The sequence below is a fragment of the Meriones unguiculatus genome, chromosome 1 (genome assembly GCF_030254825.1).
Source record: "Meriones unguiculatus strain TT.TT164.6M chromosome 1, Bangor_MerUng_6.1, whole genome shotgun sequence".
Classification (NCBI taxonomy): Eukaryota; Metazoa; Chordata; class Mammalia; order Rodentia; family Muridae; genus Meriones; species Meriones unguiculatus.
The window spans coordinates 160,520,252-160,540,424 of record NC_083349.1 but is presented as its reverse complement, the minus strand read 5'-3'; the positions used below and the strand labels follow the sequence as shown (position 1 = coordinate 160,540,424).

Genomic DNA, 20,173 nt, shown 5'->3' with positions numbered 1-20,173 from the left:
AGATACCGGCCACAAAGCTCGATAACCTCATGTAGATTCCTGGAACTTGCATGCAGAAAGGAGACAGTCAACTCCCACAAGTTCCCTCTGACCTGCACATGAGCACTGGGGCATACATGAGCTCCCACATATGCAAAAACAGAGAAGTGTAAAAGTAAGAAGTTTTTAAAGTGCTGAAAAATGAGCCAGAAAAAAACTGAAAGAAATTCAGAGTGCAATATGAGGTTTGACGATGATAATTGTAGAGGAATTTTAATTCTAGCAACACAGCTGCTCTGATCACATCCAAAGACCTTCTCAGTCTATGTGATCCAGCAGACACAGCCTTAATACACACCTTTAATCCCAGACAATGACCTCTAATTGAGGGACAAAGTGACAAATCAGAGACAGATTTGACAATATAGGATATGTCTGGCTCTCATGAAAGAGAGGCTATTTAATACAACACAGGAAAAGGCAGTTAAGTTTAGCGAGTTCAGTCAGGTTAGTTGAGGGAAGTGAGGTTGAGCTCAGTTGATGAGTTCTGTGTAGGGCATTAGAGGAAGATGAAGCCAGAGACTAAGAAAGAGCCAAAAGAACAAATTGCTAGAGTAAGTTTGAGGCCAAGCAGGACAATTCAGAGAGAAGCTAAGGAAGCCAGACTGAATCAGTCAGCTTGAAGAAGAGTTTGGGCCAGGACAGCAGAGTTGATCCAACCAGCCAGCACGCAGAAAAAGCTAAAAAAGGGTGAATTTATTCAGCAATAAGCCTCTGAGATGACAATTACATCAGGTGTAAAAAAAAAAAAAAAAAACTTTTATATAGACACAAGTGCCGTATCAGGTATGTGGAGGACTCTGTTTTCTCCTTCCTTAGTATGAGTTCCAGGGATTTGAAATCAGGTTACCAGGCGTGCATGGCAAGCACCTTTATCTACCGAGCCAGCTAACCAGCCAAATAAGTGTTTTTGACTGGAAACATGATTCCGAATTTCATTTGTGAGTTTGTTTGTTTTTTCAGAAAAAAAAAAAAAAATACAAGCTTATGTAAGAACTGTGTTCTGGCAAGGTTAAACCTGTACAAAATGCTCTGAAAGCAGCAGCTTCTCAACTTCTCCGGCAAGAGAGCTGATGGCTAGTCCTGCTACGAAAACTCTGTGCTCGTGAGAATCAGGTTCAACAGGACGGAAGATGCTCCTCCCTCAAAACCACAGCTGGAAAAAGAAAAATCTTGCCTGTTTTAAATCTATAAATTTGCTATGTTTTGGATAACTTGGACATAAATAATTGGCTTATAAATGATTGGATATTGTTAAAAATCTGTAACAAAAGTTAATCTCATAAACGATGTCTCAGCAAGCATAGTTTGAATCCTGGTTTTGTTTTTTGTTTATTTGTTTGTTTGTTTGTTTGTTTTAATAAATCTGGTGTTTGAGACAGAGTTTGAGGCTGTGCTTGATTATGGAGCTGTTAAAGCTGCATCTCCATACATTCCTGTACAAGAAGTTTTCTTGCTAGCAACAAACTTTTTAAGATCAAAATAATGGTATTAGTTCTGGAGACACTAAATTATTTACACTGTTAAAATTTGGCCATGTCAGACTGCAGAGATGGCCCAGTGGTTACGAGCTCTGTCTGCTCTTCCAGAGGTCCTGAGTTCAATCCCAACGACCACATGGTGGCTCACCACCATCTATACCCTCTACTGCCCTCTTCTGGCATGCAGATGTACATGCACCTAGATAATTCAAAAAACAATTGGCTTTGTCTTCTGAAATTACAGCTATGCTCTGTGATTTCACTCTTAAAAAGGTACTTTGATATTGCGAGAAACAGCTTAAAATATGTAATTATATAAAACTATGGGACAGTTTAAGTTTTATCAAATATTTTGTTATGTCTTTATTAATATATGGCCTTTGATAAACAGATAAATAAAAACTACTACTGAAGCATATTGGGCTCGCATGCCTGATCTTCCTACGCTTCTATTTGTTAACCAGGAGGAAAACAGTATTTCTGTTTAGGTCAATAAATCTTAAGATTTGGGTGCCCTCCCTATTGATCATATTGTTCCCTAGGCAAACATGGTCACAGGACAATTTGACTACTGATGTTCAGGCTTTGCATGATAAAATATTAACCATTTAGCATTCAAAGTTAGATGAATCACCCTTCTTCATCACTGCATAAAAACCCGGCAAAGATCATTTTGGTCATTATTTTTCTGTCTCTAATTGGACTTCTAAACTGAAGTCCATGAAAATGTCTCCAAGAATTTTGTTATTGGCTATACTGAGAAGCATAACAGCCTTAAAGGTAATTGACTTGCATACCCTGAAATTAAAGATAAAAAGGGCAACTATAGGGAGTCATGGCATTGGCGTGGTCGAGCTGCTTGAACAGCATGTGTCCTAGGTGCTTCAAGTTAGCATGCGTGAATCCTGGGGCACTAGGTCCTGAGAAGCCAAGGCATGCCCTCAGGCAATGAGGCGTTCTGGCTTTGTGTTTCTCCGTGCTCCCTACAGTGAAGCATACAAGAGCTTCACTATTGCTCTTAGACATTAATCTTGTGTGCCCTGTACAGCTTGCAAATGTTGCTAAATCCTGGCAACTACCACCACATTAGAGATGCGTATATTAAAAAGTTACATTAATAATAAGTAAAGGGGGGCGGGCGGGCGGGTACGCGCCGGCGGGAGGCGGAGCCGCGAGGCCGCGATGGAGCGCAGCCCGGGCGGGCGCTGGTGCTGGAGCCCGAGCGCCGGGCGGAGCGGGAGCCGGAGCCAAAGCCTCAGCCCGCGCCAGGCCGGAGCAGGAGCCCGCAGGGTCGGCTGCTCGCAGCGGCGGCGCCCGAGCCCCCCAGCGGCTGAGCGCTGACCTCCAGCCCCGCGGGCGGCTGCCGCTCCGACCCGGGCCTCCCCAAGATCTGCTCGCTGCAACCGCACACCTCAAGACACAGAGAGACCCTGCCTCGGGGCGCTAGCCCTTCCCGCTGCTCCGGCACAGGGGACCCCCAGACCCAGGACAGCGAGATCCTCTTGCCGACGGGAGGCAGCGGGCACCCCAAAGCCCCGGGACCCGGGCCACCGAGTCCCTTGCGACGCCCTCTGCGTCCCGGCTCATGGTGGTGGTGGTGCCCTGAGCCCCTCTCGGGCCGGGCTGACGAAGACCGACACGGCGCCCAGGTCCCCTGCCGCGGCGTCCACGCGGCCCCAGCCCAGGTAAGTGGGACCCAGGTGAGGGGCGTCAGGTGAGTGGCACCGAGGTCCCAGAGCCCTGCAGGTGGGGAAGGAAGTACGGAGTGCGCGCTCCCCCGCCTCAGCGTCGCCATGGAACCGAAGCTGAAGAACGTCTCTTTGTGTCTCGCTTGGAAGAGCCACCCCCTCCTTCTCTCCCTTCCCCCAACCTCACCCCCACCCCCTGAGATTTGGGCATAGCCCCCGGACCCCTGGAGAGAGTAGTTGCGGTGCCCTGGAGAGGGGGAAGAGGGTGGAGAGTCTCCCTCCTAAAGCAAGCCTGGGGCGTTAGACCTTAGGTCCTTGAAGAATAAGGAGATACAGATATCCCTCCCCAAAAGGCCAGGCTGAGTTGAGTGAACCCCTCCCCAAGGAAAGAGAAAATTAGGGGCACCCACAGGTGAGAGGTGCCTGCATTCCGCAGCTCTGGGTGACAGCTGGGGCTTTGGGTGTGCGCCTTTGTCTGAGAGGGCAGGGAAGGGGCGTGTTTGTGAGAATGAGTGGAAATCTCTTTCTCTCACTCCCATACCCCAACTCGGGTCTCAGTGGGGCTCTTGACCGACGCCCTCTTTTTGATCCCTGCAGGACAGGGAGAGGTCAAGCCCTCTCAAAGTGAAAAGCGAGTTTTTGGGGAGGGGAGGTACCCTGAGTAAAGGAGCCATTTCAGGTCAGAGCACCTTTCTGTCCCTCTAAGTCCCAAGGACAGCAACCCTGAGTCCCTTCCCTTTGCCTGACCCTGGGAACAGCTAGGGCCAAGTCTGGGATTGGGACATTGTGTCCTCTACAAATGAAGGAGTGAGTCCGGGTTCTTGCTTAAGCTTTCCAAAAGCATCTGCAAAAAAAAGAGGCCCTCCACGAAGTCCTTAACACCAGGACCCAGGGGAAGCTGGGAGATCCTGCGGGTGTTGTTCCCGGAGAGAGGGCAGGAAGGTTTTCTTAGCCTTCCACCCACAGGCAGTGGTGCAGAGTCAGGTACTAGGCCAGTGGACAGGCTGGGGAAGGCAGGACCCTGGGCACAGAGACCTCTAGAAGTTCCTTTGTTCATTCACTGAAACCTCTACCATGTCTGAAGTTCCAACCCTGGAGTCTGGGGCTTTCATTCTTCTTTTCCTGACGATCTGGCCTCAGATCCCTGGGCTGTTCTGTTTGTCCAGACGGTGCTGTCAGGGACCAGGCACCCAGCCCTTGTCCCCCATCCATGAGACACCCGATCCCCCATTTTGGACTTGAGCAGCTGATGCCTTCCCATCCACCACTGCCTGGACTCCACCCTGCTGCTGGCTTTGCCCCACGAGTGTGGATGTAGCCTGGGTCAGCACTCCTGCAAAGTCAAGGGCGGTCAAGGCAGTCACCCCCAGAAGAGGATGTGCCGAAGCCAGTTGCCCTGAAGACTGGGTGACCTTGATCAAGCCTGTGGCATTTCCCAGAAAGAATGATAGTAAACCATATACTCTCCAGCCAGCATGGTGGATACAGATTGAAGTCAGAGTATCAGAAGCTTTTAGGTGTGTCCTAACCGTCTTGGAAGTTTATTTTGTGCCGTGGGTTGGAGCCCGGGGCTTTGTCACACACCCCACAGGCAAGGAAGTCAAAGCAGAGGCTGGAGAGCAGAGGTTCAAATGACTATGAAAGTACCATTATGAGGCCAGAAGGGCACCGCTAGGGAAGGCTTTCTTTTCTTGCTAACCTGCAGGGCTCCCCATAGAGTAGCCCTTAGAAAGTAGTCTGGCGGCCCAGCTCTCTGCAGCTTGCCCTAATTTACGTTCTGGGCACCCCCACTACACCTGGCTCGTCTCCATGTCTCTAATCCTCTTATCATATAAAATACCCCTGACGGAGAACCCCGCTCTAGGGTTCCTCAGCAGCTGTTTCTACCCCTACCTCCCTCTTCATTCCGGCTTGGATTGGGCACATAGCAGAGAGCCCAGTCTGGGATGTTGGTAGCTGGGCAGCTTAGAGACGGTGGCATATGTCTCTGCACTGTGAGGCTGCACTGCGCATCCAGGCCCGGCTTCAGGAGTCTGGGGCTGCCTTGTTCTGGCCATGCCGGCAACTGTTGAACCTACAGCCCGATGTCCTCACATTGGGAAAATACAGCCTAGAGCCCTCATTTTGCTGATCAGAAATAATAATAATAACAATAATAATAATAATAATAAGTAAAGGGGCTGGAGAGATGGCTCAGTGGTTAAGAGCACTGGCTACTCTTCCCAGCATCCACATGGCAGCTCACAACTGTCTATGTCCCCAACTCCAAGGGATCTGACACCTTCACACTAATGCACATAAAATTAAAAAATTAAAAAATAAGTAAAAATAAAAACCGCTGGCTCACGGGCCCTATTCAGGCTAATGGAGGCAGCTTTTTAGGATGCATATATTTTGGCCTCCTTGTTTTTTCTAGCATTATTAAAAAATTTTTAATAAGCTGAGTCATACAGGAACTGTTATGTTCCCAGTCTCTGTATTTAGGGATCTGATGCTGAAGGAGCTTCAGTTCAGCAGCTGTCATTTTATTATGGACTACAAAAGACAACTGGGACATGCAGGTTGATTGTTGGTTGCCTCATGAATGATTTATTACTGGGATGGGCTTTATTTGGCCTCCTGTATTTGTTTCCAAAGTTAAGCAAAAGTAAATAACTGAACTACTACAGACTGCTGAGGATAACTAGGAAATGCAAGCTGATGGTCAGCCTCCTTGTAGATCATCAGATCCTTTAAATGCTCGGACAGATATTTATAATAAAGTCTTGCATGACTTCAAGATTAAGCTTTACCTAGTTTCTTACTTTATGTTTTTATAGCTAAGCTTAGGATGGGTAACTAAACACAAACAAAGCTTAACTCATTTATACTTAATAGATGGTCCTTGAGCACTTCAGAGATCTGCTAAATATGGCACTTAAATGTTTAACTTTTTAAGAAGCTCACTGTGACAAGAGATTCCTAGCGAATAGCAGTCACTCTAAGGTCTCCAAGAAGATAGATGAAGCACCCACAACTCCACCTGGATTGTATTATGCTAACCACTGGACAAGACTGCCCTAAGGCCTTGCCCATTGCTAGGGCCCAGGCTGAACTATGGACAAAGCTGACACCTGGAATGTTAATTGTCCACTTTGCCTAGGATAAAGTGAGGTCAGTCTGTCCCATGTTCCTCCCCCACAGAAAGGCCTCTTACAGTCGATGAACCTGGCAGCGGAGGACAGGTAATCCACTGGGATCTGTGCTCCCAACGAAAACACCCACATCACAAGGGCCTGACGGGATGTTGTCTGGGTAGTGGGTAAGCCTCTGTCATTTTAACTGATGCACAGGCCACCTGGAATGCTTCCTGCTATACTTTACCCTGCTCAGGTCTCTGCTTTATTGGAGGACTGGACTAGTAAGAAAAGTAACTTTTTATTTGCTATTCCTTTATCTAAAAGAACTCTTCTTACTGCTCTCAGTAATCAACCACCTATGTCTCTAATAAACAGTTGGATTTTATATACATATGTTTGTGTATAATTTGAACAAGTTGTATAGATTAGAGGGTATAAAAACTTCAATGTTAAAAAAAACTTCAATGTTAAATAATTTAAGGTACTATTACATTAAGATTGTTCAGAGCTTTAACATTAAACATATTTTAAATTGTTTCCCAAGCCAACTTGTCTCCTTTTGTAAACTTAAAAAATGTTCTTATAAGCTTCAGACTTGGGTCCATCTGCCAAAGTCAGACGGACTCTAGACATAAGTATACCTACCTGTTCCTGAAAATTGGAATTTTCTCCTGGTCTTGGAATTCTTCATCTTCCCCAATTACTAGAATTTATTTTTATTTCTGTCCCTAGTCTACATTCATCTCAACAGATTTTTCACTTAGCTGGCATATTCCATCCAGGGATCGCCTGTGGACTGCAAACTTCTGAGCTGTGGACACGCTAAAAGCTGAAGTAACCAGTCCAGCCCATTGATGGCTCCCCGTCTTTCAACTGGATCCACGAATTAGATGCTTCTGATAATTTCTCATTGCCAAGCCTATGACTGACATTTCAGCCTTCCTGGTTCCCCATAACAACATCCTACTGTCAGCTGGAAGTAATTACATAAAAGGGGAATACATTGCCCATTGTCTCACCTAAGGGGGCTCCCTGACATAAGGGACAAAAGATAACCTATAATGCCAAATGACATACCAAAAATGGGTCTCCGCTGACAGACAACCTAAGGTGACTTTTAAGTTTTTAATGACACAGCCTCTGAGCTTTAGGGGCTTGCAGAAAAATAAAACTTGCCTTAGGTCTCAGAAATATCCTTTACCAGCATCACGACATATGGCACACTCCAAACACACGTGATAAAACTGTCTAATCCCGTTGGGATAAAAAGAGACTAACCTTTTATTCTTTATTTATTTATTTATTTATTTTTTGAGACTAACCTTTTAACAGCCCCTGAAGACACTTGGCTTAGATGTACCATAGGTCTCCCCTTTCCTGTAAACCATTTCACAATAAATCTTGAATGCAAGAGATGATTCAGAGTGAGCAATGTAACCTTAGGGCAAAACTCAAAGAAATGTTGAGGCCCGCTTTAACTTTTTTGTATAACTAGAGAGCCTCTGTTGAGACCTACTTTAGCTTGTAGCAAAACTGAAACCATTTTGCTTTTAATCTCCATTTTGATTGTAAAATTAAAATTAAGTTCAACTTCTCAAACTCTGCCTCCTAATGATTCCCCTGCTTTCAGTTTGAGTCAAATCATTGACTGTAAATCATCTCTTGCATATATAGATTGATTGATTGATTGACTGACTGATTTTGGTTTTGTTCTAGACAGGGTTTCCTTGTGTTGCCTTGGCTGTCCTAGACTCACTTTGTAGACCAGGCTGGCCTCAAATTCACAGAGATCCACCTGCCTCTGTCTTCCAGAGTGCTGGGATTACAGGCGTACATCACTGTGCCCGGCTGAGATCTATTTTATGTTCAGAATAACCTCTTATATTGTTGTCTCTCTATGGTTTCATTTCTCAAACTTTGTAACCTTGACATGCTGAATGTCTCCAACTGCAGGACCAATCAAATTAAAGGTTAGAAATGCTTTGTTTGGCTAGTCAAAATGATGTAATGCTGCCCGTCCCCATGCTTCCTACACCAAGTTACCTGGTTGCTAACTGGTTGAGGTTTTCTTATAAAAAGCCTGCCTTAAGAAACAGATCTGCTATACTGATACTCTAACACAGGACCATGCATGGAGATAACCTAGAACCCTTGCACAGATGTAGCCCATGGCAGGTCAGTCTCCAAGTGGGTTCCCTAGAAAGGGGAACAGGGACTGTCTCTGACATGAACTCAGTGGCTGGCTCTTTGATCACCTCCCCTTGAGCAGAGAGCAGTCTTGCCAGGCCACAGAGGAAGACAAGGAGCCAGTCCTGATGAGACCTGACAGGCTAGGGTCAGATGGAAGGAGAGGGGGACCTCCCCTATCAGAGGACTGGGGATGGGGCATGGGAGATGAGGGAGGGAGGGTGAGGTTGGCAGGGGATAAGGGAGCTGGCTACAGGTGGGATACAAAGTGAATAAACAGAAAAGAGGAGAGAGAGAGGAAGGAGAGGAAGGGGAAGGAGAGGGAGAGGAGAGGGAGAGGGGAGGGAGAAGGGGAGGGAGAAGGGGAGGGAGAAGGAGAGGAGAGGGGAGGGGAGGGGAGGGGAGGGGAGGGGAGGGGAGGGGAGGGGAGGGAAGAGGAGAGGAGAGGAGAGAAAAGAATAGAAAAAAGAAAAGAAAAGATCTACATCACAGTCTTGATTTCCAAGTCTAGACTGTGTCCTTGACTGGTCAGTCTTTGTTCAGCACTCAGTAAACTCCCATCTACCTGATGGAAGTCTGGTGTCCAAACAGTCAGTGTGTGGCTGTTCTTGTACTACAAGTGGAGGTGGGAGGATTAGAACTTCAAGGTTAGGCTGGAGAGATGGCTCACCGGTTGAGGGTGCTTGCTGCTCTTACAGAAAACTGGAGTTGAGTTACTAGCACCACTGTCAGGGGCTCAAACGGCCCAGAACTCCAGCTTCAGGGGAGCCAACACCCCCTTCTGGCCTCTGTGGACACCTCCACACATGTGCAAACACACATAAATAAAAACAAAAAGTTTTAAAGACATTCAAGGTCTTAGCTGTATGAACAGTTCAAACCCAGCCTGGGCTACACTGTTAGCCATACTAACACTAACCCTAGAAAGCCATTTATAACTATATATCATGCTGTCATAGGTCTTGCTGTCTAATACAAAGTCTATTATATAAACACAGCCATAAAATATGACACAAAAATATAAAAACAGGGCCTAAAAGATGGCTCAGTGCTTAAAAAAAAAAAAAAAAATTCACCATGCCAGCACGATGACCTCAATTCAATCCCTAGATCCCATGCTGGAAGGAGAGGATCAAATTCCCATGTGTACCAACAGCCAGTGTACACCCACACTCACAAACACACATGGTGTTCTAAATGTATGTGTGTCCATAACACTTTTTTAAATTACTAAAATAAAGCACTGCACATCTTTAATCTCAGTACATGGAAGGCAAAAGCAGGCAAATCTTGAAAAGTTCAAGGTCAACCTATTCTACAAAGTCGAGTTACAAGGTTACTGGGTAGCCAGGGCTCCACAGTGAGACTATCTCAAAAAAAGTTACAGGGTCACAGAGTAGCCAGGGCTAGAGTGAGACTATCTAAGATAAGGGCGTGACTCAGAGGTGGAACAGTTGTCTGGCATGTTCAAGATCATGGATTCCATTCTCAACCCCACAAAACAAACAATAAAAAGAGATTTAAAAAACACAAAAAGTATCACAACTAAAAATATACCATCACAGAAACGTGACATATTTACATATTTGTGGCAAAAATTATCACAGAAAACAAAGTGAAAGCCACCAAATATGCTTCTTTGGGTCAGAATGAACAAGCCAGGCATGACGGCGCATGCTCATAATCCTGGGACTCAGAAGGCACAGGATTATTATTATTATTATTTAGTTATTATTAACTAAATAATAAAAAAGATTGAAAATATATCATGGATGGGATAGAAAGCCAGCTCAGTAGTTAAGAGTAGGTACTGCTGTTGGAGAGGACCTGAGTTTAGGTCCCAGTAATGTTGGATGGCTTACAACTGATTGTAACTCTAATTCCCAGGGATCCAAAGCCTTATTCTGGACTCTGTGAGGACCCACAATCACATACACAGACACACAAAAGCACACAACCTAAAATAATAAAAACAAATCACTTTTAGAAAGAAACATAACAGGAAAGGAAGATCCATGACATGAGGAAAACTCTCACCAATTACTAAATTGTTGGGTTTTTTTATAGCCCATTAAAAAGTTTAAAACAGGGGGCTGGAGAGATGGCTCAGTGGTTAAGAGCACTGTCTGGTCTTCCCAAGGACCCAGGTTCAACTCCCAGCACTCACATGGCAGTTCATAACTGTCTGTAACTCCAGTTCAAGGTGGTCTGACATCCTCAAACCAATGTACATAAAATAAAAAATTAAAAAAAAAGTTTAAAACAATAATCCAAATATGAATTGTTCATATTAGCAATATACTTCCCTTCACTGATGACTCCAATAGACATCAAAAAGGAAAAGAAAAAGCAGTAACAAGTTAAATAAAATCACTACTTATAAAGCCAGGCATGGTGGTGCATGCCTTTAATCCCAGCAGAGGCAGAGGCAGAGGCAGAGGCAGAGGCAGGTGGATCTATGAGTTTGAGGCCAATCTGGTCTACAGAGTGAGCTCCTGGCCAGCCAGGGCTACAGAGAAAGCCTGTCTCAAAACAAACAAACAAAGAACCCACTACTCATTAAATCCCTGTACTGCCCCACCCAGAGTTCAACGGGTTCCTAAGGAGGGTGGGAAAGAGACGCAAAGAAGGAGGCAGTCTATAGTCTGATTTTGCTCTTGTTTATTTGAAATTTTTCACACAACTTTATAGGGAGAAGGCAGGAAGGGAAAATGTGTCAGCAATATAGTTTACAAAACATAACAGGGTGATTAAGGGTGATGCAGAACACCACAAGAAGAGATACAACAAAAATGTCAGCTAAGATATCTCAAAATGTCTAGCCTGACGAACAGATGTCTCATAGGTTCTGGAAACATAAATCTCTCACCCACGACCTTGCTGCAGCTGTCTGTAACTTTCCACTAGCTGGCCTTGGCTCCCGGCAATGTACTATTATTTAATGACTTTCAGAATTATATAACCTCAATGTTCACACGCAAAAGTAACAGAAATCCACAGTCCACAGACACACTTTTAAGAATGAGTGACAAAAAAAAAAATTTCCATTTCTGTCATTTTTAACTTTTCTAGAATATACATAAACTAACTTGCATGAAACTTCCCAATATTTTCTACCCTTATACTTCTTTCTACGGGTTGTCTTCATAAGTTCACAATTTCTCACGCAAGTATCACGTAAGCATTCAATAAAGTGAGAAATTAACCATTATTTTTCGCTTTTATATAAGGCTCTATGCAGTGAACCTCTTCATATGTTTGTGAGGATACAGACTATTGATTTTCCCACCATGTCTGCATTCATTAAGCTGCTCTTTGTAAGTTTCTGGTTTCCAGGTAACTGAGCAACTGAGGGCTTTACAAATTACTTAACGTATAGGAGTGCTTTTTTCCTGTATGTTTATGTGGCCTCATTAAGTTGCTTGGCCACTGAAGGGTTTCCCACCACTTACAGTCCCAGGATTTTCTTTCTGGATTCACAACTACAGAACTAAAGGTTTTCCAAATTTTAATTTTGTTCACAATGTTTCTGTAAGAATCTGTTCATATCTTCAAAGGCATAATGGGAGAACTGAAGGTTTTACCTCATGACTTACATTTAAAGGATCACTGTCCATTATGCGTTCTTTCATGTATTCTGAAGGAGCGAGAGCACCTGAATGCTTTACCACACTGCTGACATGCATAGGGTTTCTCTCTCGTGTGAGTTCTTTCATGCATTCGAAGAGAACTCGAACAAATGAAGGCCTTCCCACACTGTTGACATTCATACGGTTTTTCACCAGTGTGTGTTCTTTCATGTATGCGAATCGAGCTGGAACAGCTGAAGGCTTTCCCACACTGCTGACATTTGTAAGGCTTCTCCCCAGTGTGAGTCCTCTCGTGCATTCTAAAAGAACTGGAAGAACTGAAGGCTTTCCCACACTGCTTACATTCGTAAGGCTTCTCCCCAGTGTGGGTCCTCTGGTGCATGCGAAAAGAGCTGGAAAAGCTGAAGGCCTTCCCACACTGCTTACACTCATAGGGCTTCTCCCCAGTATGAGTCCTCTCGTGCATGCGAAAAGAGCTGGAAAAGCTGAAGGCCTTCCCACACTGCTTACACTCATAGGGCTTCTCTCCAGTGTGAACCCGCTCATGGATCTGAAGAGAACTAGAACAATTAAAAGCCTTCTCACAGTGTTTACACTCATATGGCTTCTCTCCTGTGTGTGTCCTTTCATGTATGCGAACAGAGCTGGAACAGCTGAAGGCTTTCCCACACTGTTTACACTGATGGGGCTTCTCCCCAGTGTGAGTCCTCTCATGCATGCGGAAGGAGCTGAGGAAACTGAAGGCCTTCCCACACTGCTTACACTCATGCGGCTTCTCTCCAGCGTGTCTTCTCTCATGAATTTGAAATGACCTGGGACAATCGAAGGCTTTCCCACATTCTTTACATTTATAAGGCCCAATTCCAATGTGCATTAGCATGTGTCTTCGAAAGTTTGGAAGAGAAATGAATGTTTTCCTACATTTCTCACAATTATAAGTCCTTTCTCCAGTATGAACTCTTTCATGTTTTCGAAAGGAACTGGAAAAACTAAAGGCTTTGCCACATTTTCTGCATTGATATGGCTTTTCTCCAGTGTGAATTCTTTCATGACCTCGAAAAGAAGTAGGACAACTGAGAGCTTTTCCACACTGCTTACACTGATAAGGTTTTTCTCCAGTGTGAGTCCTTTCATGTATCTGAAAAGTTTGGTAATATTGGAAAGCTTTTCCACAGTGTTTACATTCATAGGGTTTTTCTCCAGAGTGAATTCGCTCATGGTTTTGAAATGAACTGGGATGAATGAAAGTTTTCCCACACTCTTCACATTTATAGGGTTTTTCACTTGCGTGCATCCTCCTGTGTCTTTGGTAGGTGGTATGATAAATGAAAGCTTTGCCACATTCCTTACACGTATAGGGCTTCTCTCCGGTGTGCGTTCTTTCATGGATCTGAACAGAACTGGGCCAACTGAAAGCCTTTCCACAGTGCTTACACGTATAGGGTTTCTCTCCACCGTGAGTCCTTTTATGTATTTGGAATGAATTCTGAAAGCTGAATGCTTTCCCACATTCCTGACATTTATATGGCTTCTCTCCACATCTGTGCTCAATATGATATTTCATGTGCCTTTTAAGAGAAGACCGATGCATGTAAACTTTTCTGCATACTAGGCATTCCCATGGTTTTGCTCCAGGAGGAACGGTCTTCTCCTGTTTAACAACCGAAATCTGGGTGAAGGCTTCCCTACATGGACCTTTCCATTTACAGGGTTTCTGTTCTATGTGAGCTCTGTGAAGAGAATTGTATTATTAGTGGTTTCTTTACTAACAGTTTTATAATCATTGATTAAGGATGCCATAAATATTGATGGACTTTTTTGTTGTTGTTTTTCGAGAAAGGGTTTCTCTGTATAACCTTGGCTGTCCTAGACTCACTTTGTAGAACAGGCTGGACTCAAACTCACAGAGATCTGCCTGCCTCTGCCTCTCAAAGTGCTGGGATTGCAGGCATGTGCCACCAGGCCTGGCTGATGTGTAGTTTCTTAACACTGTTTTATGGTGAGTTATTCTTTGACTAGTGCACAGCTGTGTCATTTTGGAAAGTTCTCTGGCTTCTGAGGCACGTACACTCATGTATACATGCTCACACACAGACACATAAATTAAAAAGAATTAACCTTAAAAAGGGGAAAGGAGATAATGTCATCACCTTGGAGGCCAGAGAGAGTGTGCAGTGGTTAAGGGCACTTCTATTCTTCCAGAACACCTAAGTTTGGTTCCCACACACACTGGACAACAACAATAGCCTGTAACTCCAGGTAACCAAACATCCTCTCTGGCAATCCTCAAGCAATGCACTAATGTGCACAAAACCATACACACACAAATAATTTAAAATAAATATAAAATTTTAACTACGTGTGTGCTTATTCATATATGTACTGTGTGGGCACAGTATCCATGGAAGCCAGAAGTGGGCATCACATCTGCTGAAGCTGGAGTTACTGAAGTTTGTGGACCACCTGACTTCAGTACTGAGAACCAAACCCAGGTTCTTCACAAGAGCAGCAAGTATCTTTAACCACTCAGTCATCACTCCAGCATCAAAAATAAAATCTTTTTAAAAGAGTCTTCGTGAAATTTTTCTAATATATGCAATATACATTTTATTTAAAATATAAATATTCATGTTACGTAATGAAACAATATAATTAATAATATATAAAAATAAAATATAAACAAACATGACCTTGGGGTTTTTTGTTGTTTCCAATGACATGTCAAGACTCCATCATGAAACTCCAGTTTCTTTGATGAGTACAACTCACCTTATAGTTCTTCCCAGGGGTTTGCAATGATCCCTAATGCTCTGATTTCCCCAATTTTCCCCTAAAAGGAAAAAACAAATGACAGAAAAAGTCACAGGTTATAGCCCATGATGAGCTATAATAATCTAGCATACTTTCTTACAGAAGTATTCCTGTTCCACACTCTGAATATTGAAATCTCACCAACGAGTAAGAGACATTTGTTCTGTAATAATTAACTAGGCTGAAGGATAACTTTATTCTTACCAACAAAAGCCAAATTAATGAAGGTTTCTTGCATTACATCTCTGTACAGTTTTTTCTGAGAAGGATCCAGCAGAGCCCACTCCTCATGGCTGAAGCTCACAGCGACATCTTCAAAAGCCACTGAGTCCTAAAACAGCCCATGTATTTAAATGTAAAAAAGAACGGTCAAAGTGACAACACTCACCTCAAAAAAATTCACATGATTCTGTGTCCTCCAAACATAACCCCATACCATGGTCCATACCTACAAAACCTGCCCATACCAGCCGCTCATAAATGTAACAACATGAATACTTGAAAGCTATTTCCCTGCCACTTTTCACCAGGGCAGGGGCAGACACCCTTCTGGGTTCTTCCCTCCCGGTAAATCTCTTGTGTGAGGTTTGCTGTGTGCTTTGACTCTGTGGTATTCGTTGGCTCCTGAATGCCAGGACACCTATGTGAGCAGAGCTGTGACACTTTCCACTGGAAAACCATCCCTTCCTAGAGCAGAACTGTTAGACTGACATTGGAGAAACCTTCCCCCGTCGTCGCAGCCAGAGCAGAGCTGTTAACACTTCTGTAGGGGAAGCCTTTGCCTCCTGAGCTCCAGCACTTACACCTCCCCACCTTCACAGTAAATAAATAATTTCAACGAGTCAAAAATCTTGGAAAAGAAAAAAAAGGGGGGTATATCTCACTTATTTTTAGATATTAAAACACTGCCTCTGGTTGGAATGCACCACTGGTGAGTTGACAGAGATGTAGTAAAATGGAGAGGAAAATCAGCATCTGGAAACCTGGGGGTTTCAGAAGAGCTAAGAAAGAACACGGGAGTCGTGGCGCCCACAAATTGGGAAAACTTAAAGGGAAATGAATCCCCGTCGTTCGGGGACTGGGAATCCTCTGGCCCCGCACCCGAGCTGGGAGTCACAACACGGAGCCGGTGGAAGCCAAGCCGAGACGCTAGGAGGGAGGGCCCAGGAGCGGAGAGCCGGGCGGAGCCCAGCCGGGCAGAGCCGAGCCGGAGAGAGCCGGGAGGAGCCGAGCACAGCCGGATAGCGCCGGACAGAACCGAGCAGAGCCGAGCGGCTCCGAACCTGGCCGAGCCAACGACGGCCACCCGCGCAGACTCCGAGGCTGAAGCGGAGGCCAGCTCTCTTCGAGTCCCGCTGCTTTGGGTACAGCGGCCCTCCCGCCCTCTGCCAGCCGGCCTCACTCACCATTTCCCGGTGTCCCGCCAGGCTCCCGCCTCCGGAGCAGAGACCCGGAGCGAACTTCACTGAAGTACAGCCGACGGCCGCTTCGCCCTCCACGCCTCGGCTCCCGGCACGCCCACTCCCTTACGCAGACGTCTCTGATTGGACAGCGGGCTCGGGCACGCCCCTTTTCCTGACTGACAGCTGAGCGCCGGCACGCCCTCCGAGCGGCCCGGCACCTGCCGTCCGGTGGGCGTCTTTGCGCGTTCGGGAGAGTTTGTTCTGCGGCCGGAGCGTGCCTCGAGTGAAGGGACGGGAGTGGGCGCAGGCGATTTCACTCTCTCCGTCTAGGTTAAGCTTGCTTGTCCCAAGCAAGAGGCAAGTGAGGACAACCCCAGAGGTCCCGTTGCTTCGCCAGGTTTCTGAGGAAAGGTGTATTTTAGGCTGTTGTTGACCTGCTGGCAGTCCTCCTGTCCACCCGGGAGGACTCCGGCCTGGGCAGGGCCCAGACTGCCTGAATTTACGGGCTGGTTTTGGGCCTAACAGAGACCCTGTCCGAACAGAAACGGAAAGAGAAAGCCCCCAGCTGCACCGAATGAGCTAGCCAGGCTACGATTCTTAGCTAGTAAGTACATTAAAATAAAGACTAGTTTTGAAGAACCCTGAGACGCCAGTTAGCAGTGTTCAGATGCAGCCCTAACCTTGCTTGATTTGCAAACATAAGCAAAACTTAACTTGTACTGCTTTGTTCTTAAAGGCTTGCTATTTTTTATTTATGCATGTGTGTGTGTGTGTGTGCGCGCGCGCCGCGCGCCTGTGTGACTTTTTATGTGTCTGTGATTTGATGTGGACCACATGAATACAGGTACCCTCAGAAGCCAGAGGGCATTGGATCCCTTGGAATTAAATATATATGTGAATCCCTTGTAAGTCCCTGAATTCTTTTAATCAGATAAAACTGTTCGAATAAATAAATCTCGCAGTTTTGAGCCAGACTGTTACATATATTAAGAGGTTTTTTTTCTCATATTTCATTCTTGTGTGCCTTTCCTCTCAGTTTAGTGAAAATAGGGAACACCTGTTAGCACCAGCCAGCACAGCTCACCTTCACCTGTAGTTGCAGTTGGAACAGCCAGGCATGCCCAACCAAGATGGCTTGTGCTTCCTGGTATCTGTGAAGTTGTTTTTGCCAGTAACCAGTGACTTTGTTGTTTTTTCTTGTCTTTTTTTTTTTTTTTTTTTTTTTTTTGGTTTTTAGAGACAGGGTATCTCTGTGTAGCCTTGGCTGTCCTGAACTCACTTTGTAGACCAGCCTGGCTTCAAATTCACAGAGATTCACCTGCCTCTGCCTCCCAGAGTGCTGAGATTATAGATGTACGCCACTGCACCTGGCTAGTGACCACTTTCTTATAACTAGAGAAAATGATCAAATAATAGCTTAATTTTGCAAGACACTTACCCATTTAATGGATCACTTTTTTCCTTAATTTTTTAAATTTCATATTCGTTGGTGTTTTATCATACATACATATTGGTGTATGTCTCTGTGAAGATGTCATATCCTCTGGAACTGGAGTTACAGTTGAGAGCTGCTATGTGGGTGCTGGGAATTGAACCCGGATCCTCTGGAAGAGCAGCCAGTGCTCAGCCCCCTGGATTAATTTTCAATTATGTCAGTGATCATGCTCATTTACGAGCCAATGGGCTCACCTTCTGAAAGTAGACAAGTCCAAGAAACAGAGCAGTAGCCCTGGCGTCTGCCGACAGGACCAGCCATATGAAGGACAAAGCACCGGGAACGCCCGGGATGCTCGTCTCTAGCAGACTCTTACCATGTGCATATTTGTGGATAGACACACGAAGTTCACTCAGGATATGTGAGCTCACAGTTGTGTAGGCACAACGTTACTGTACACTGTGTGAAAATTCAAATGCTGATTTCTGTGCCCGCATATCTGGTTGTGAAAGGTTAGAGTTAATTCCTGGGGCTGGGGCAGAATCACAAGACCACACTCCTTTCAGATAATGGGCCAGCAGCAGTCCCCACCCAGATAAACCTCTGGGTATGACTGGAGTCACATGGCCCCTCCCCTAAGCGGGGAGGTCAGATGTGTCTCAGGTAGCTAGGCCCGACCGTTAGCAGTCTTGGCGCCTAAAAATAGAGCAATCATTTTAGAGGTCAGCTTCCCTAGAGACCACCCCGCTTGGGTTTTGTTCCTCTTACCCAATCCTGTAATGCCAAGGCTTGTACTACCCCACTGGCATTTTTGTTCCTTTAAAAACCTTGATCTCCCGGAGCTGGGGATCGCTTGCCCAAATGTCTTTGTAAAGAGCAGCTACCCGGGCTCCAGCTTGTAATAAAAAGACCCTCGTGTGTTTTGCAACGGAGTCGTTTGGGGGCTCTCGAACTGGGTGTAACAGTTGCAGTTCTTGTTCAGAGACTCTCCGGTCTCAATGTTGTGTAAACATTGCTCCCCAATTGTTTCCTGATATGTCAATAAAGAAGCTTAACAGCCAGTGACTGAGCAGGGGGAGGATAGGGCTGGACTTCCTGCCCTCCAGGGGAGGAGGAGAGAGAGGAAGTGAGCAAAGAAAGCTATCAAAGCAGGTATCTCCAGGATTTATACTGGAAGGAAGCCAGATATACATAGAGATCCGAAGAGGGTGTTGGATTTCAACAGTAATTACTGGAAAGCGAGCCTGTGAAAGCTAGAGAGGGGGTCAAGGAGGGAGGAAAAAGGGAAGGCATGGAAGGAGAGGGAGGGAGGGAGACAGAGACCTTCTTTGACTGGTATAAAACAGAAGTGTTTTATACTTTACGCTCACTGTGAGTATCAAGACTGGTGTTAGTACGGGCTTTGAACAAAGGCCTTCATGCACAGTAGTTGCTAGAAGCTGCAATACCAAATTACTTCGCCACATCCCTAGTTTTGTACGTAAGGAATTGAGAAAAGTTTAGTTTTATTTGAAATGCTTTCAGATACACCCGATAAACCACAGAGATACTGCAAATATACAAAAGAAGCAAGCACAATAGTGCACACCTACAATCCTAGCGCTCAGGAGGCTGAGACAGGGTTTTCTACAGCTTGTGGGCCTGGATATAAATACATTTGTAAAAAATTTATTTATTTTAGCTATGCCATAGTGGTGCACACCTTTAATCCCAGCACTCAAGAAGCAGGGGCAGGTGGGTCTCTAAATTCAAGGCCAGCCTGGTCTACAGAGTGAGTTCCCAGACAGCCAGGACTACACAGAGAAACCTTGTCTCAAAAATCAAAGCAAGCAAACAAAAAGATTCGTTTTTATTTTATGTGTATGAGTATTTGCTCACATGTATGTAAAGTGTGACTGGTGCCCATGGCGGTCAGAAGAAGGCACTGGCTCTCCTGGAGCTAGGGTTACAGATGAATTGCCATGTGGATGGTGGGAATTGAACCCAATGAATTGCCATGTGGATGGTGGGAATTGAACCCACATCCTCTGGAAGGTCAGCAAGTACTCTTAACCACTGAGCCATCTCTCTAGCCCAAGGTACCCATGGGTTTTGAGGGCTTTCTCCCAGGGTTTCTTGATAGCATGCTTCCATGAGGGTGGGGCTGTCTGTCTGGAGATAGGATCTCACACTATAGCCTAGGTTGGCTTCAGGTTTGTGGTGATTCTCCTGTTTCAACTCCATATTTATTTTTGTGTTTTGCCTTCATGTTTGCCTGTATATCATGTTCATGTCAGGTGCCCACAAAGACAAAAAGAGGGCGCCAGAGCTGGAACCGGAGTTACAGATGGTTGTGAGCTGGGAACTGAACCCGGATTTTCTATAGGACCAGAAAGTGCTCTCACCCACTTAGCCAACTCTCCAGCCCCACTCACCTTATT

At 45.2% G+C, this 20,173-nt stretch overlaps 1 protein-coding gene across 1 annotated transcript; it reads right to left on the bottom strand.

The window, feature by feature from the left end:
• Positions 1 to 11,158: 11,158 nt before the first annotated feature.
• LOC110552464 (zinc finger protein 709-like) lies at positions 11,159 to 16,463 on the bottom strand. The gene is made up of 4 exons (XM_060370943.1): positions 16,322 to 16,463; positions 15,120 to 15,246; positions 14,874 to 14,934; positions 11,159 to 13,834 (listed from the first exon to the last, which is right to left on the bottom strand). Exons 1-4 carry the CDS (start codon positions 16,322 to 16,324, stop codon positions 12,121 to 12,123), a joined length of 1,905 nt encoding a protein of 634 aa, XP_060226926.1. The 5' UTR covers positions 16,325 to 16,463; the 3' UTR covers positions 11,159 to 12,120.
• Between the last annotated feature and the right edge of the window lie 3,710 nt (positions 16,464 to 20,173).

What these genes read in the sequence shown, in the direction of transcription:
- LOC110552464 (XM_060370943.1), bottom strand. An exon ending in CATTAATTTGGCTTTTGTTG is followed by an intron (nt 14,935 to 15,119) that starts GTAAGAATAAAG and finishes TTTTCCTTTTAG; the next exon opens with GGGAAAATTGGGGAAATCAG. An exon ending in CCCCTGGGAAGAACTATAAG is followed by an intron (nt 13,835 to 14,873) that starts GTGAGTTGTACT and finishes TTCTCTTCACAG; the next exon opens with AGCTCACATAGAACAGAAAC.